At 39.9% G+C, this 16,896-nt stretch overlaps 1 protein-coding gene across 2 annotated transcripts; it reads left to right on the top strand.

Moving 5' to 3' along the window:
- Positions 1-12,786: 12,786 nt before the first annotated feature.
- On the top strand, positions 12,787-16,638 carry SMIM15 (small integral membrane protein 15). Of its 2 annotated transcripts, XM_012497425.2 has the most exons (4): positions 12,787-12,816; positions 12,903-13,045; positions 14,028-14,165; positions 15,053-16,638. In XM_012497425.2, exon 4 carries the CDS (start codon positions 15,081-15,083, stop codon positions 15,303-15,305), a length of 225 nt encoding a protein of 74 aa, XP_012352879.1. In that variant the 5' UTR covers positions 12,787-12,816; positions 12,903-13,045; positions 14,028-14,165; positions 15,053-15,080; the 3' UTR covers positions 15,306-16,638. The 2 variants fall into 2 exon arrangements, with proteins under 2 accessions (XP_012352879.1, XP_012352878.1); XM_012497424.2 differs by having other exon boundaries at positions 12,787-13,045.
- Positions 16,639-16,896: the final 258 nt, after the last annotated feature.

Genomic DNA, 16,896 nt, shown 5'->3' with positions numbered 1-16,896 from the left:
AGGTCCTGTCAATACTAAAGGATTCATTCATCTGTGGAGTGCTTACCATTTAATACTAAGAATGCAAGTTAGAAGTGCTTAACAATATCTAGCAAAACGACACAAACTACTAAAAGTGAAAAGAAACCCTTACGAGGGCACAAATGACTTGCACTCTTGAAACCTGATGTTGACAGAACATTTACACAAAATCCTAAACTGAATTTATATTCCAACTAAAAAATGCCATCTCCTAAAATCAATTTGGTTTTGGTGCAGAGAGAAAGCACTGGCCTTCCAGATTCAAAGTACTGCCTTTGATAGCACCTTTTCCCTTGAATCATTTTCTAAATATTTGTTCAAAAACATCTGTAGCTTGTAAAACCTGATGGGATTTTAAAAAGGATATGATCATGTTGCACACTTATAATAGCTGTAACTGGGAATTGTGCTTTAAGTACTTTTTGCATGCACAAAAATTACTTATGAACAATCTGTTGTAGTTTGCTTTTAAAAAGATTAAACAGCACCATTGGGGGAAATCTGCCCTTTCTTTCAGCTGAGGTGGCAATTCTCAGTGATGTGATTTTAATCACTAAGACCTGGAAGATAAAGCCATGATCAGCTACTATTAGCCAACATAAACAATTCCGTGTCAACCACTGTTAGTTACAGTAGATGTGAGGATTAAAGCTAGTAACCTAAAGATTGCTGAATCCCTACGGCCTTTTAATAAGCCTCTGAACCATCCAGTCCAGTTCTCATGGCCTAGATAGGGTTATTTGGGGCTTAAGTTTGAATATGTTAACCTTATTTAAAAGATGGCATTTCAGCTGCCAAATTGAAAGACAATTGAAACAGGTCACCCCCAAATCTAGTAAGCTTTCTTTTCACAGTAGTATGAGTTAGCAATTCTAAAATTACTTTCTGTATATTCTATTCATGAGCAAATAAATAAATATTTTGAGGATAATGGCAGCCAGGTTTCTTTCTGTTAAAGGAGTTATAAATATGGAAAAGGGGGAAACTAGAAAGCAGCATTTGACTAGAGTTGAAGATATCAGTACAAATTCATGGTTTTTAGTAGCTAGAAATAAATATAAGTATTTTTGTATGTATCTGTCTGCTGAGAGGGACTACATGCAATGATACACCAGTAGCAATGAGCAAACCTGGCACTCAATAGATCTTGGTTCCTGAATACCATTTTACGTGGAAAGGAAGCAGAGCTCCTTGGAGAAATAGCTAATTGCAGGGCTATGGTGAGAATAGCACAAGGTGAGCCTGGAACATCTTGTACCAAAAAGCAAGAAAATCCCCAAAGAATGATGAGGACACAAGTAAAGGACATAGACATCCTGGGGTCCCCATTGGTCAAAACTGGGACAGTTAGAACATCAAAATAAGTAACAACAGTAACAGTATTTGATTTGTTGACTAAGAATCCAGGAGTCTATTCTGTTATAAACAAATGAAAAAATGAATGGGGGAGAAAGAAAAATGCTTTCTTTCAGTAGAATGTCAACTAATAAATATTGAGTTAGAAAGTCAGTCACTCAAGGATAGGGAGGAGGAGCAGGTTTAAGTGTCCCATGGTAAAGCATTCAGTCTCTATAGCACCCAGTGACATGAAAGAGCTGTTTCTCAATGGGAATACAATTCTCTGCTGCAGATGGTATCGCCTTGCTCCAGAATCCCAGGGGCCTATGTTATGACTCTTCCACTGGACTTGCCATAAATTCCACACTGCATCTTTTCCCGCCACTGACACACTAGGGTCTGCTGGGTCATATGATCCAAGTATCAGGGTTGCTTGCACCTGAAGCCTGGAACTGTTGCAGGGCCCCATTCAGAGCTGGCGGCCTTCTACGTCACTTGGTGTATGAGGAGCTGGCTCATTACTCTTAGATGTAAAATGTGTTGCCTCCAGAACCCAAAGGGGCCTACCAAGTGCTATACTTCCTTATCGGTGTAGAGGCTGTAAGATGCAGCAATTTGTCTTTCACTTCGGATAGGATATCTCGACACTGCCCTGAGCACTGGACCTCTAAAAACTTTACTAATGTGACTGGTCTCTGAATCTTCAGTGTTTATCTCCCATCCTCTGGCATTCATGTATCTTACCAAGGCCTTCACCATACTAGCTATCTCTTCCTCATCCTGTCCTATAAGTAGGATGTTGTCAATAAACTGGATCAGTGTAGTGTTCTGAGGGATGAGATGGTCCAGAGTTCTTCATATTATGACTGAGGGTGAGAGTTAACACAGGCTGAGGCAAAACTCAGCCTGGATATTTTTGTCTGTTCTACATAAACGTGAACTATTTCTGATCCTGTTTTCCAACTGGAATGGTATAAAATGCATTTACCAAATCAAAGATTGCATACCATGTATCTGTACTGTTCTGCTCTAGCAATGAGTCCAGCACAGCAGCTGAGAGCAGGGTTATTCTTTGGTTAAGTTAGTAGAAGTCTATAGTTACCGTCTAGGGTCTATTCAGTTTCAAGGACCAGCCTACAAATTAAAAGATACGATTGGGAGCACCACTCCTCCATCCTTCAGGTTTTAAATAGTGGGACTAATTTCCATCATTCCCCCAGGATACAATATTGTGTCTGATTTACTATCTTGGCAGGAGTGGGAGGCAGTTTCAGTGTTTTACTTGGCTGTCCTAAGACAGCTTAGTCCACGGACCCAAGCACCCTTAAAATCCAATCCCAAGAGTGCTCCCCTGGTTCTTGCAAATACGTCAGCATGTCCCAGCTGGGTTATGTTGGGATTTAATCTTAGTTACTGGCTTGGCAGCCAGTTAAGGAAGTAGGAGAAGTTGGAGAAGGTGGGAGAAAGGGCTACTGCCTTGTGGCAGCAAGCTTCTGTATCTTCCAGCACAGCAGACATACTAGTTAGACCTGAGGGTCCAGAGGGAGCTGCAGGGGCATCCATCCAGACCCCATCCCATGTTCAGGATCCCAGGTTTCTCTACATTAATAGACCTGCCTAGTCTAAATATTCAATGGTCCAATGTCTCTGGAGCTCTGTGACTCTTAACAATTAGCTCTTGAACCTGTGGTTCAACTGAATCTGTCCTATAGGTGATAAAGGCCTCTTTATAAGTTACCATACAGCCTCTCATACTTAGCTATTAACTGCTTGTTAACAGTCCCATTTCTTATTTTCCACTTGTAGTGTTTAAGTTAGCAATAACCAGCCAACTCTGCTGTCTTTGCAAGCATTTTCAAATGCCTGTATCACACTTAGCCCCATTATTTCCCTCTATTGGGACAGGGTTGCAAGTCAACACGGTGAAATTAAGCAATTAAGCTACAAAGTTATGTCTGAGACTATGAATGCTCCATCTACCAACCAGGGTGGCATCTTCTTAGTCAGGTAATGGATGGGACTGTTCCAATATTATCACTCCAGAAGCAGATGCCAAGATGGGATTAAATGTACAAGACTTTTTATTAGGGAAAACACCTGTGAGAGAAGATAGGGAAGGAGCTGGGAAAGAACGGGTGGACTATCACACTAGGATGCAAGTCTGACCCCAAATGTAAGAGAGAGGGAAAGGTTGGGTGGAAGTATACCAGACTGCCATGTAGCCTAAGGAAGGCTTGGCAAAGCAATGGGGATGTCCTTGAGCCTGAGTTGGCTATCAGAAGAGCCTTGGGTCTCCTAGAATCTCTATGATGCTCAGTTGCTGAACTGTGAGAAAAGCAAGGTCTTAGCACAAACATAGTGATGGATTTCACAGCATAGCAAGCAGCTGGGGCCCTTGGTCAACTAAGCTCCCTGTAGTTGGGGGTCTGTGAGGTACATTCTCATAGCAGCATCATCCTAGCAAGAGGCAGAGCTGGGATTCAAACCAGGTAGTTTGGTTTGAGTCTATACTCTCAACCACTGAACCAGAAGACATGTCTTGGAATTACAAGAGGTCTGAAATAAATCTATCATGCAGAAGATTTGTAAGGAGCCTGGGTCAGACTAGTAGGATCTCTAGGATCCTCTAAGAAGTTTGTATCTCATTCTACAGATAATAATGTGGGGAATACAGGGTGAGGGCACATCACAGTTACTGTATAGGACTATATTGCATATGCATTACATACATGCATGAATAATTTATAGGCCCATGTGTAGCTTTGAGTTCTCTGTGGTATAAAAGGATTAGCAGATTTGAAGACAGATGCAACAAAAAGTGATTACTGTACTGCATATATGACTGCATATATGTACTGCATATATGCAATGCTACATATATGGTAAAGTGGTCCAAAAAGTGCTGACATTCATACCTTCCAGGGTATAAAAGTTTGAAAAAAAGGAACAAGACAAATTCGTTTTCTATAACTCTTTACAAAATCATACTGTGGTACAAGGCAATCAAAAATTCATTGAATTTTTGCTATTTAAAAAATTTCATTAATTTATTTATTTATGGTTTTGAGATGGGAGGTCTCGCCCTGTTTCCTAGGCTGGTCTTGAACGCCTGGGTTCAAGGGATCCTCCTGCCTCAGCCTCCCAAAGTGCTGAGACTACAGGTGTGAGCCACCATGTCTGGCCACTATTTACTACCAGTATTACAATTTCTACCATTTTTACGCAGAGGCACTATTTCCACTTAGGCTGTGTGTCAAATCTGCATTTACAGGCTAAATGAGGAACTTAGCTACTATTTATAGTATTAATTACATGATAATCTGTGTAAGCTCCCAACAATCATCTTACAAATGAATTCTACAGAATACAACCTTTTTATTATCAAAAGGAAGTTACATGTTTATTAATCAGTATCACAATAAACAGGTATTATTAATACTATTTTATGGATATAGGAATCTAGGCACAAAAATAAAGTTTCCTTGACCCACATAATGAGATAAAATATGAACCCAGAACTAGAGATTACATCAGATTCGTATACTATATTCATTAACAGTACAACTCTAGAATTGTGGCATAGTCCTACAACAGAATATTAAAACCTAGAGATAAAAAAATAAAAAAAAATTGGTCCAACCTTCTGTCTGAAGGCAGGAATTATTGTTATCTGCTTATTACAGAGAGTGGAAATTAGTTGATTTAGGGCAAATCTAAAAATTTAGGAAAACTTCAAGTTCAAAGCCTCCAGAAACTCATCAAACTTGCCAGTATTACTTACCCTGCTTCAAGAAGACATATATGAAACAGAATGGAGTTTCCGATTTCAGACTGTTCTACTTCCTTACTTTAAGCCAGGAAGCCTAAAAACATAAACTGAACTCAGCAGATGCAATTAAAAATTTGGGACCAGGATGTGTAACTGATGGTTTAGGAAACTATATTTATAGCCTGGTACCATTAAATTTTTGTTCACTTTTTAAAGTAGATTCCAAATATACACATTATACTCTGACAGCTTTTTAAAGACACAAACTAGCTTTTAGAATTAGACTTTGGGATACAATTCCAAATGATTTCTTATGTTCCACAGTTCTGAATGAGAACTAATGGTTCTGAATAGTTATGAGATTTAAAAATAAACATAAAAATTTGGATCAATGGGAGAATTTTAATTGTAACTACTTGTTACATATCAGGGGTCTCTATGTAAACTTCTGAAATCCAAACACTTTACCTACAGGCAACCTGTACCCCACCTTATTTCACAAAGGATTGCGATGTCTTCCTATGTGAACATATACAATAATGATAAAGGATATCCATTCTAGGAAAAGCACATTTAAAAAGAAATGCAAGTATGCAGGTTAGGATGAACGTTAAACGTGAATTTCAAATTTGGCTTGAGCTTCCTGACAAAATTTTCACTATCAAAAAGTGGCTTCCGAAACTATTTTAAGAATCACATACTAATGTATCTTACATGGGACTTTATATAAAGGACACTGAGGCTGGGTATGGTGGCTCACACCTGTAATCCAAGTACTTTGGGAGGCTGAGGCAGGAGGATTGTTTGAGGCCAGGAGTTTGAGACCAGCCCTGGCAACACAGCAAGACCCCATCTCTAATAAAATTAAAAAATAAAAAAGTTAAAGGGCACAATATGACACAGAGGACAATATCCTTGACATCATCATATTGCAAATGCAGTTAAAAATTTTTGCATGGTTACTTTAAGCAGTTAGCTGAGGTGAAGGTGGAAGGTCTAAATTAAAATGCTACTTGGTGAAGGCAATCATGATACGGGTTGCTTTTGCAATACAAAGTTTTTACACTGAAGGCTTCTTAAACGTGAATTAGTCTTCCCAATGGGATAGCAATTCTAATTTAATGGCTAGGAGAACCCAGTACAGAAATAAAAAGTTACTTGACATAGCTAAAAATCATATAGGGACAGGCCTAATATTTGATCCTTTAGATTCAGCCAGAAAGTTTAGGGTCTCATACGATTTTAGCAGGAATACAACCCAAGGCTTCAGATTTACTGGACATTTTACTCCTCCAAAAGGACGGCTGCTAACTACAGGGAATTAGTTTGCAGCATGTACATGTATGGTGGCATTCTGGAGATTTAGCATTGTAAATATGAAGTCTTGGAGTTAAAAAAGCACACATCCAATTTTCAGTATTGTGTCAACAAATACAAACTACCCAAGACAGCAATATATAATCACCTATATTGACTACGCTCAAAAAACACACTGAATTGGTTTTAAAATGGCAATGGCCATGGGTAGCAAGGAATTATCAACAAAAGAAGCACCTGCTATCTAATCTTTCTCCCACAATCTGCGTTTCGAATCACAGGTTGGAAAGTATCTAGTGAGGGCATCTAGTCTGCATATACACTCTTATCCCATTTTCAAAGATCTCTATTTAGATCTCTAGTCTAGCTTGCTCTTATCTTGAATCGTAGCACCTACAGCCTAGGACTAATTCTTTTTATCAATGAAAATGATGAATCACTACTTTCCTGTAAATACTTTTACAAAGTTGGAAATCATTAAGTAACTAGTCTTCTCTCATTAACACGATAACTACAATTATTTTAACCTTTCCCCAAACATCTTACTAATCTTTTAGACCTCTTCCTACTAGGATATCTCATCACTTTCAAAACATACTTTAACAGTTTGGTACATTACTGTTAGCTTCACAAATATCCAGGATTTAAATTATTTCATAATTCCTTCAAACATTCTGTTTTATTTGTAAGCAACAATGCTATATCGTGAAATCAATTATTTAAAACAATGTTCTAGGTATTGGGGTAACTGACCTCATATAGCCTACACTAGTGGGAAAAATAGACAGTGAACCAGTAAACAAGATATCAGATTGAGGTAAAAGCTATAGAGGAAAAAAATGTTATAGGGGTGGAGAAGCCTTTTGTAATAGGTAGCACTTCATTTGAAACCTCTAGGAAGGCAGTAGCCCTGCAAAGATATGAAAAGAATGTTTTAAGCAATTTTTGGCTCATGAAGGTTTAATGAGTAATCTGCTATATATTTATATGCATTCCTTCCAAACTATGTAACCTTGTACTGCTCCCTATTGAATTTTATTGTTCTTATTTTGAAGACTAATTCTATCTTTTTTGTTTTTTTTTTGAGACGGAGTCTCACCCTGTCACCCAGGCTGGAGTGCAGTGGCGCGATCTCGGCTCACTGCAAGCTCCGCCTCCTGGGTTCACGCCATTCTCCTGCCTCAGCCTCCTGAGTAGCTGGGACTACAGGCACCCACCACCACGCCCAGCTAATTTTTTGTGTTTTTAGTCCACGCCCGGCTAATTTTTTTGTATTTTTAGTAGAGACGGGGTTTCACCGTGTTAGCCAGGATGGTCTCAATCTCCTGACCTCTTGATCCGCCCGCCTTAGCCTCCCAAAGTGCTGGGATTACAGGCGTGAGCCACCGCACCTGGCCCCTATCTTTTATAAGCTTTTCAGTATCTCCTTTAATTGGTGTATTCCATAAGTTTAAGACGCATGCCTTCTAATTTAAACAAGCATTTCTTAATAATATTAACTAACAGTTTAGGAGGTGTTTCTGCCAAATAACATTTAATAATGGTTGGAAAAATAATAACTGAAACAACTTATAGGATAGGCCTAAATGAGTTTTCCAGAAAATAATTTGGTCATGCTTTGCAGGGAAAACAGGCTGAAACAGGCAGAGTATGACCCATTCAGAAGATGAGGCTAATGGGACCATGAACCACTGATGGGTTGGTCTAATAGCAGTGAAAGAGCCCAACAGAGAATTGAGAGGTTTATAATGTCATGTATGTGGGATGAAGACGCCAATCAACTGGCAAGGTTGGAGAAAACCTTCCCCAGCACATTAGCTCTGAGACATGCTGCCACCACCTGGGCAATAGGCAATTTTGAAGTTTGGGGGGATTTTAGTTATTATCTGTTAACAATTATAGAATCAAAAAACATACTTTCATATTACAAAATCAGCATTTTTTGTCAAGAAAAATGAAAGACAAAAAATGCCGATTTCATAAAATGAAAGTATGTTTTTTGATTCTACAATTGTTTTGTTTTCTGATTAAAAAAGAGCAGAGATTTTGGCCAGATATACTTCAAATTCCTGCTTTTTTTTAAAGTCTCTGGTTCCCTATCTGTAAAATTAGTATGAAAATACAATCCTGTGGGGTTGTTTAGTTTCAGAATTAGTGATAATAAGTATGAAGCACCTAGCCCAGCACCTGGTACATACTAAGTACTCAATAAGTAACTTTTTTTTTTTGAGATGGAGTTTTGCTCTTGTTGCCCAGGCTGCCAGGCTGCAGTGCAGTGGCATGATCTCGGCTCATGGCAACCTCTGCCTCCTGGGTTCAAGCAATTCTCTTGCCTCAGCCTCCCGGGGAGCTGAGATTACAGGCACGTGCCACCATGCCTGGCTAATTTTGTATTTTTAGTAGAGATGGGGTTTCTCCATGTTGGTCAGGCTGGTCTCAAACTCCTGACCTCAGGTGATCCGCCAGCCTCGGCCTCCCAAAGTGCTGGAATAAGTAGCTTTTTTTTTTTGAGATGGAGTTTCGCTCTCGTTGCCTAGGCAGGAGTGCAATGGCACGATCTCCGTTTGCTGCAACCTCTACCTCCTGGGTTCAAGCAATTCTCCTGCCTCAGCCTGCCAAGTAGCTGGGATTACAGGTATGTGCCACCACGCCCAGCTAATTTTGTAATTTTAGTGGAGATGGGTTTCACCATGTTCATCAGGCTGGTCTCGAACTCTTGACCTCAGGTGATCCATCCGCTTCTGCTTTACAAAAGGCCGGGATTACAGGCATGAGCCACTGCGCCTGGCCACAATAAGTAGCTTTAAAAAAATTATTCTTCTGTATAAACTTTCAAATATCACTAAAATCTGATTATGCTAAAAAAAATCACTGGCTGGGCACAGTGGCTCACGCCTGTAATCCCAGCACTTTGGGAGGCTAAGGCGGGTAACTCACCCGACATCAGGAGTTCGAGACCAGCCTGCCCAACATGGTAAAAACCCATCTCTATAAAAAATACAAAAATTAGCTGGGCATGATGGAGCATGCCTATAGTCCCAACTACTCGGGAGGCTGAGGCAGGAGAATCACTTGAACTTGGGAGGCAGAAGCTGCAGTGAGCTGAGATCGTACCACTGCACTCTAGCCTGGGCAAGAAAGCGAGACTCTGTCTCAAAATAAATAAATAAATAAATAAAAATAAATATTACATAAACGTGCCTATTAAGAAATGTTTTGCATTATGTTTCAATGGAAGTAAAAAACCTTACAAAATAAAATTTAGGGAAGAAATCAATTCCATCAAAGTAAGATGCAGGTGAGAGAACTCTCAAAGTCTTTTAGACAACACTCAATTGTTATTATTAAACTATATTATTATCTTAATATTATCTGAATCTTATTCTGGTTTCACTACTTACAACTTTGACATGGATTAGAATGAGATGTAATTTTGTACCAATCAAGGGAAAAATACTTTTTAAGAAAAAAAATGGCATGTGACTGCCACAGGACTTCCATTCTCAATAGAAAAAAGAATTTTATAAGGCTCTACTTATAAAATATAATTGCAATAGAGTACACTAGTGCTGAAGAGGCTGGTGGTGTGATATACTACACAGGAATTATCTTATGCAAAGGCAGGCCCTACTTCATTAACAGCATCAGGTTTAGTTAGTTTGGCTAAACTTACATGAATAATATTTTATTTCTTAAAAGTAAATAAAGCAGATTTCCTTGTTATTCTAAATTTGTATTCTGACAGACATTTGAGAGAGAATAAAAACCTGATTAAGGATCTTTTCAAACAAAGAAATAAGATCTTGTCCTGGGACAGTGGCTCACACCTGTAGTGCCAGCACTTTGAAAGGCAAAGGCAGGAGGATCACTTCAGGCAAGGAGTTTGGGACCAGCCTGGGCAACAGAGTGAAACCCTGTCTCTAGAAAAAAATTTTTAAAAATTAGTTGGGCATAGTGGCATGCATCTGTAGCCCCAGCTACTCTAGAGGCTGAGGTGGGAGGATCGCTTGAGCCCAGGCAGTCGAGGCTGCAGTGAGCAGTGATGGACCCACTGCACCCCAGCGTGGGTGACTTAGTGAGACCTTGTCTCAAAAAAAAAAAAAAAAAAAAAAAAAAAAAAAATCACTGAAACTCATTCTCTCTAGTTGGGCTTGACTTAGAACTGAATACATTAAGCAGAAAATTAACATTGGTCATGGTTTTAAAAAATAATGAGTATGCTAAGCTGGGCATGGTGGCTTGTGGCTGTAGTCCCAGCTATTCAGAAGATGAGGAGGGAGGATCCCTTGAGCCCAGGAGTTCGAAGAGGCAGTGGGCTATGATCGCACCACCGCATTCCAGCTGGGCCAGAGCAAGACCATGTTTAAAAAAAAAAAAAAAAAAAAAAAAAAAAAGGCCAGCGCAGTGGCTCACGCCTGTAATCCCAGTACTTTGGGAGGCCAAGGCAGGTGGATCACGAGGTCAAGAAATCGAGACCATCCTGGCCAAATGGTGAAACCCCATCTATACTAAAAATACAAAAATTAACTGGGCATGGTGATGCCCACCTGTAGTCCCAAGTACTCAGGAGGCTGAGGCAGGAGAATCGCTTGAACCTGGGAGGTGGAGGTTGCAGTGAGCCAAGATCGCAGCACTGCACTCCAGCCTGGTGACAGAGACTCCTTCTCAAAATTTAAAAAAAAAAAAAAAAAAAAAAAAGACCTTAAGAAAACTTGCAATAATGTTTCTATCAAATACCTTACTATGCTATTTATTTAAGTAAGAAAAATGACCAAATCCAGTCCAATTTACAGATTTTAAAGCTGAAAGGGCATTGGAGGTTGCCTAGTATCTCCTTATATGCCCCTTCTTCCTGCCCAAGACTTCTGTGCTTTTAACTAGGGATGCAGCACTGCAAATATCCGGAGGCAGTAACTGGGAAAACCATCTATCATGATTAAAATAAAACACGCATTGGCCTCTAGAACGAAGGATGTTAAAAAAAATACATTCTGCCCACATCTTGGATTCACGACTTGGGGAAGTTTTAGAAAAATCAGTTATCTCAAGTATTCGGTGCACACAATCCAGTGACTGAGTCTGCTTTTTCTGGCTACTAAGGTACAGGCTAGGCCTAAGCAGCATAGGCTTTGAAACTATCATCCAGGTTTTCAAATAAAAAGGAGTAAGAAAACAACCGCTGGTAATACAACATTACAAACATTAACATATGTCCAACGAACAGTATCGTAGATCGTTAGATTATCTGCCAAAAGCCTGCTCCCTGGTAAATAACAGTTATTGTTGTTTTACCTAAACTAGTTAAACATGTCGCGGCTTGCTCCTGAAAGAAAACATTCTATAGTCTTTGGAGAATCAAACAGTGAAGAGGTCTTGCAACATTTGTCAGAGGTAGTCAAACAGTGCAAGCAATCACAAAATTTGGTCACCAACCAAACCAGATTAGCTAATCTTTCAGTTCCTGTAGATTAGAAGACAATATTAACTCACCCTTTCTGCATGTTGACTTTTGCATCCCTTTATTTGTGTATTGAAAGAACAAGCACCTCTATGGGAACTCTATGCCCTGACAGTTTAATTACTTATCAAGTTTACTCTGGGCCGGTATTGATCATTCTTTCGTGAAACGAATTAGATACTTAAATTAAAAACAAACAACAAAACCCCCCTTTTCACATAGCATGGCGGCATGTCCCTTGGTAACAAGGTTGAGTGGATCCACCAAGGCCCAGCGGCATGCCTCCTTTTCCTAAGGATGTAACTATTGTCCAACCAGAAGAAAGAGGCATGGAGTGGGATGTGAACCAGGATGAACTCGCCGGAATCGTCAAGGGTCGTCGTGTGACCCTCACCTTGACTTCGGGCGGTTTGTGGGGACCCAACTGCTTTCTTGCCGCTGCTCTTTGGTCTGAGTTTCCCTCAGCCAAACACCTCACCCACCCAGGACCCTCCAACTGTCCGGCTACAGCAGGGGATGGGGGTTGTCTTCCGATCCACCTCGGGGGGCAGAGGCAAAAGTCCCTAGCTACTTTGGAACCTCTCCTCGAGTCCTGAAGCCGCTCCACGCCTCCTCGCCCACCACTTGGTCCCCGCAGGACGTGGCAGTCTCGGGATCCAGCCTGGAAAGGAGCCCGCCCGGGTGCCGTCACCCGCCCCGCGCGGCCTCACCTGCCGCTCCCCGGAAATCTCAGCGCTGCCCTGCCCCCGCCCCCACCTTCCCGCGTCCTTCAACTCGAGGTCCCAAAACCCACACAGCAATGGCGCAGCCGGAAACTGGCCCCTAGACTTCCTCACGCCCGGCTGGCGGCTCGGGTCGCCTGTGGGCGGGACGCAAAGGCCGCGACTTCCGCCTTCCTGCTTCCGGTCTGGCGGTGAGTGGGGAGTGGGATCCGAGCCCGTGGGGCGAGGTAGGGGAAGTTGGTGGCTGCAGCTGCCGTGGTTTTCTCCTGGTGTCCAGCAGAAACGGCGGCGGCGCAAGGTGTGGCTGGGCCAACCCAGGATCCCCCAGGACCCTGGGCTCTGCGCGACAAGGGGCCCGCGCTTGCCAAGGCCGAGGGGCAGGAGTGGACGTGGCCTCCTTGGGTCTGCGGCCCCGATAGGGTAAGGAGGGAAGAGTGAGCAAGGGAGAAACGTAAGGAATAAGGGAAAGACAAAGGAGGAAGTGCGGATGGCCGTCAAGTGCTACCAGTTGCAGCCGCAGGGGCCACGCGGGTCTGGCTGGGAGATCGAGCCTGGGCGATCCGTTTTGGGCGGAAGAGTAGGATTTATTCCTGAAAGTGTGGAGGCGCGAGCGTTTGGGTCTGAAGTTGAGGTGCAGGGAGATGTGAGGCCTGTGGACCATGGCTCTTTTACTGCAAAGTTCTTTTGCTTATCTCTGAAACTTACATTGTTTATTCGCTCCTGGGCTGGAGAAGGTGAAGGCAGATCGATCCCAGTAGTACCTAATTCTGACTGTATGGGTGAGGTCGTATGAAGTCCAGGAGCTAAGATATTTAACGTATTAGGCACTTTCATGTGTGTTCAGTTGAAAATTGTGGGAAAGATATAATTAAAACTAGTCACAGTTTTCCTGGGGTAATGGGACAGTGGGTGAATTACTATAATTTGTTTGGTTATGTCTTCTAATTTTTTAAGTAAAGGACACAAATTGTATGATGGACCCAAAAAAACCTTTATAAAGAGTAAGATGAGGTGTTTGATTTTGTAGTGGTGTACCTAATCCAGTAAATAAATGAATGGCAACATTTTTAGTATAAAAAGTTGAAAATCTGGGAAAGGATACGCTGTGTAAGTAAGTCAGTGAGCCAACTTGTCTCCCGTATGTCAGTGAACTAAAAAAATTTTATTATTTAAATAAGTAACTTAGTAAAATACTTGATTTCCAGTAATTAGGATTTTCTTACAGGGCATTTGCAATTGTAAATTCAAATGAGGAAGAAAGTTACTATACTGGATAGGCAATTTTAGATGTCATATAGGTTGCATATATACAATAGAGAACTTTTCCATTTAAAATTTTATTACAATTATCCTGAAAGTTGTGACTTAAATTTTGTTTTATTTTTGTATTCTTTCCAACTAGCCAGTTGTACAGAATTTAAACCGTCTCTCAGATGTATACAGTAGAACTCAAGAAGACACTACCAAGGGTCATCTGAAGTCGTGATTGGGTCACTAATAACACCAGGACAAAGTTAAGAGATCACTACTCAAGCATAAGGTAGATGACTTTTTAAAAAAATTCCAGTTGAAATTGTAAGTGGATGTATATACACTCATTCCCTACCCAGCTATTCTAATTCACCACTTTGAATAGCGGTTGACACAAACACGAAAGGGAGAAAAGCCTCTGGGGCAAAATAGAAAACGTCACTCAAGTCACATAATCCTCATTTGCCAGTTGCCTTTTCCTTACACTCAAAAAGGAACAAAACACATGGCATCTGTTAAGGCTACTTTTCTCATTTATTAAATTAGGCTTATTCCAACAGAGGTCCTCAAAGCTGAAAGGGCATAAAATAGCACAGTACTTTTTGCTTCTTTGGCATATTAACGCGATGGCATGACTTCCTTACCCTCTCTTTCCCATTCGGGGAAATAGTCATCTCTCCTTCTCTGTGCATTTCACATGCTCTGTGGCTTGTCCTTTTCAAACACCAAATTTGCTGATTTGTATTTTTGTTAATTAGTAATACTAAGGATATGTCAAAAAGTGACAAACTGTATTCAGCTGTTTCCTGGAATGACCATAGAAAACTCAAGATTTTTATAAAAGCCTCCTCCTAATTAAAGTTTGTCTTGAATATAGGAGGCATGTGAGAATGCATAGTCCTTATGACAGAGTCACATGGCTTTTTTAAATCTTCTATAACTTTACCTCTTTGAAGTGTCAACTATTCTGGCTGTACTAGATGAATTACTTTTTCCTGACCGGAGATACTAGTCCTTATTACAATAGTACTAATTAGTACTTTTTAAAAAAGCAAACTGAGTGATAATGGGATCCTGAGTTAACTGGTTGTGTGAGGAAACTTTTTCAAAATTTGATTAACCACATAGTCTTTTCTCCTGTTTTTTTCCTCTGTGTTCTCCACCCACCTCCCCCAGCCCCCGTTTTCATAAGACTGCTGTGAAGATGTTTGATATAAAGGCTTGGGCTGAGTATGTTGTGGAATGGGCTGCAAAGGACCCATATGGCTTCCTTACAACCGTTATTTTGGCCCTTACTCCACTGTTCCTAGCAAGTGCTGTACTGTCTTGGAAATTGGCCAAGATGATTGAGGCCAGGGAGAAGGAGCAAAAGAAGAAGCAAAAACGCCAAGAAAACATTGCAAAAGCTAAACGACTGAAAAAGGATTGAAGGACTGAACAGGCTTTGCAACCAGAGGAAAATCATTTGGAAAATTATGCAGCTTTGGAAGAACCCACTAAAGTTTCTTCTTTGGATTTCTTGACAGTATTATTTGGTAAATGAAATTTGACCAAATGGAAGAATCATGTTCTGACCTCAATACTATAGTAACTTTTAGGCTTGGGTGCAGAAGTTTATAGGTTTCTATTGACAGTTATTGTAAATTAGCATTTACTGTGGTACAAATTCTTTATAACTGACTTAGTCATTTGCCACTTAGCAGTTTATATACTGAAATGAAAACATCCTGTGGGGAAAAGTGACTTTAGATTATGAACTCAATTCAAATGAACTCTATTTAAAATGGGGTCCTGTTTTGGACAAAGGAAATTAAGAATGTAAAAGTCAGAACAGTCTTGTTTGAGGTAAAAAGTGTGCTTTGGCTTAAAAGAGCTACAGTATATTAATTACATCTTTTATTATTATTGCTTATTAGAATCATTTCTGGCTTTCTCAAAACAAAATAATATTAATGAGTACTTCTGTTTGCTGCATTTTTCTTATTACAGCCTTTGAGACAGCTGGTAATTATGTCATTTTGCATTTTTTAAAACATAATTTTATAAAGAATTCTCTTATCTTGATTATGTAGAATACCACCTACTGGATAGAACAATTTTTGTACTCACAAACACTGCCATTTTCTTAGAGATGGCTTGAGAGGAGTAACACTATGTTTTAAAGCTTGCAGTAAAAATGCCAAACACTGTAGTACCTTGGAACCCAGTTTATTCTTGTGCTAAGCAGAACTGTAAAATAGTTAAAATGTCTTATCAAGTAATTTGCCGATTACATAGACACCATTTGTTATTTCATTCTTTGTTTTAACTCGTGGTAGTTATACTTCATACTTTCTGATCAAACGGGTTCAAAGTAAAACGTTAAATTTCACATTTCTTTTAAAGAACTCTTTAAAGTGTGACAGTTACGTCATACTTCATAAGTGGTAAAGGAAGGTATAAAATTTGGAAACATTTTGTTGGGCATAGTAATGATTGGGTGAAAAGGATAAATTATATCAAAATGAGAATGTGCTCATTGGAAGTAAGGAGCTAAAGGATGTTTCTTTCAGTTTAGTATAACTGGAACGTTTTACTATTAAACACGGCTTTTATAAATGCATGGTCCAGTAATTTTATTCACTTAGTATTTAATTCACTGTCAGCTTATTAATGTTTTCTGTACCCCGATAATGAATTTTAAATTACAAAAAATTGTCCAGCAGCTACAGTTTAAAAATGAAACTAGACATTAAAATAAATTTGGTAATTTTTTATAAAGAGGTCCTGGATTTTTTTTTTTTTTTTGGAGGAACTAACATTTAGAGTTTTATGTTATGCAAGTTAGAATTTCAGTTACAGCTAAGCATACTTGTAAAACCTCAGGACTGTATCTCTCAGAACCTAAGGACCACTGAGAATGTTTATGGACCAGTTTGAATAACACTTAATGCTGTTCTTTTAGATTATCAGTCTCTACTGGGTGCCAGTGTGGGCAACACATTATAACTCAAGGCACTGAAATTATTCAGTGTTAAGAC

The sequence above is a fragment of the Nomascus leucogenys genome, chromosome 18, assembly GCF_006542625.1.
Source record: "Nomascus leucogenys isolate Asia chromosome 18, Asia_NLE_v1, whole genome shotgun sequence".
NCBI classification, from domain to species: domain Eukaryota; kingdom Metazoa; phylum Chordata; class Mammalia; order Primates; family Hylobatidae; genus Nomascus; species Nomascus leucogenys.
The sequence above is the reverse complement of the archived record's forward strand: the minus strand, read 5'-3'. Positions and strand labels throughout refer to the sequence as shown.

What these genes read in the sequence shown, in the direction of transcription:
- SMIM15 (XM_012497425.2), top strand. Translation starts at nt 15,081, where the DNA reads ATGTTTGATATAAAGGCTTGGGCTGAGTATGTTGTGGAATGGGCTGCA.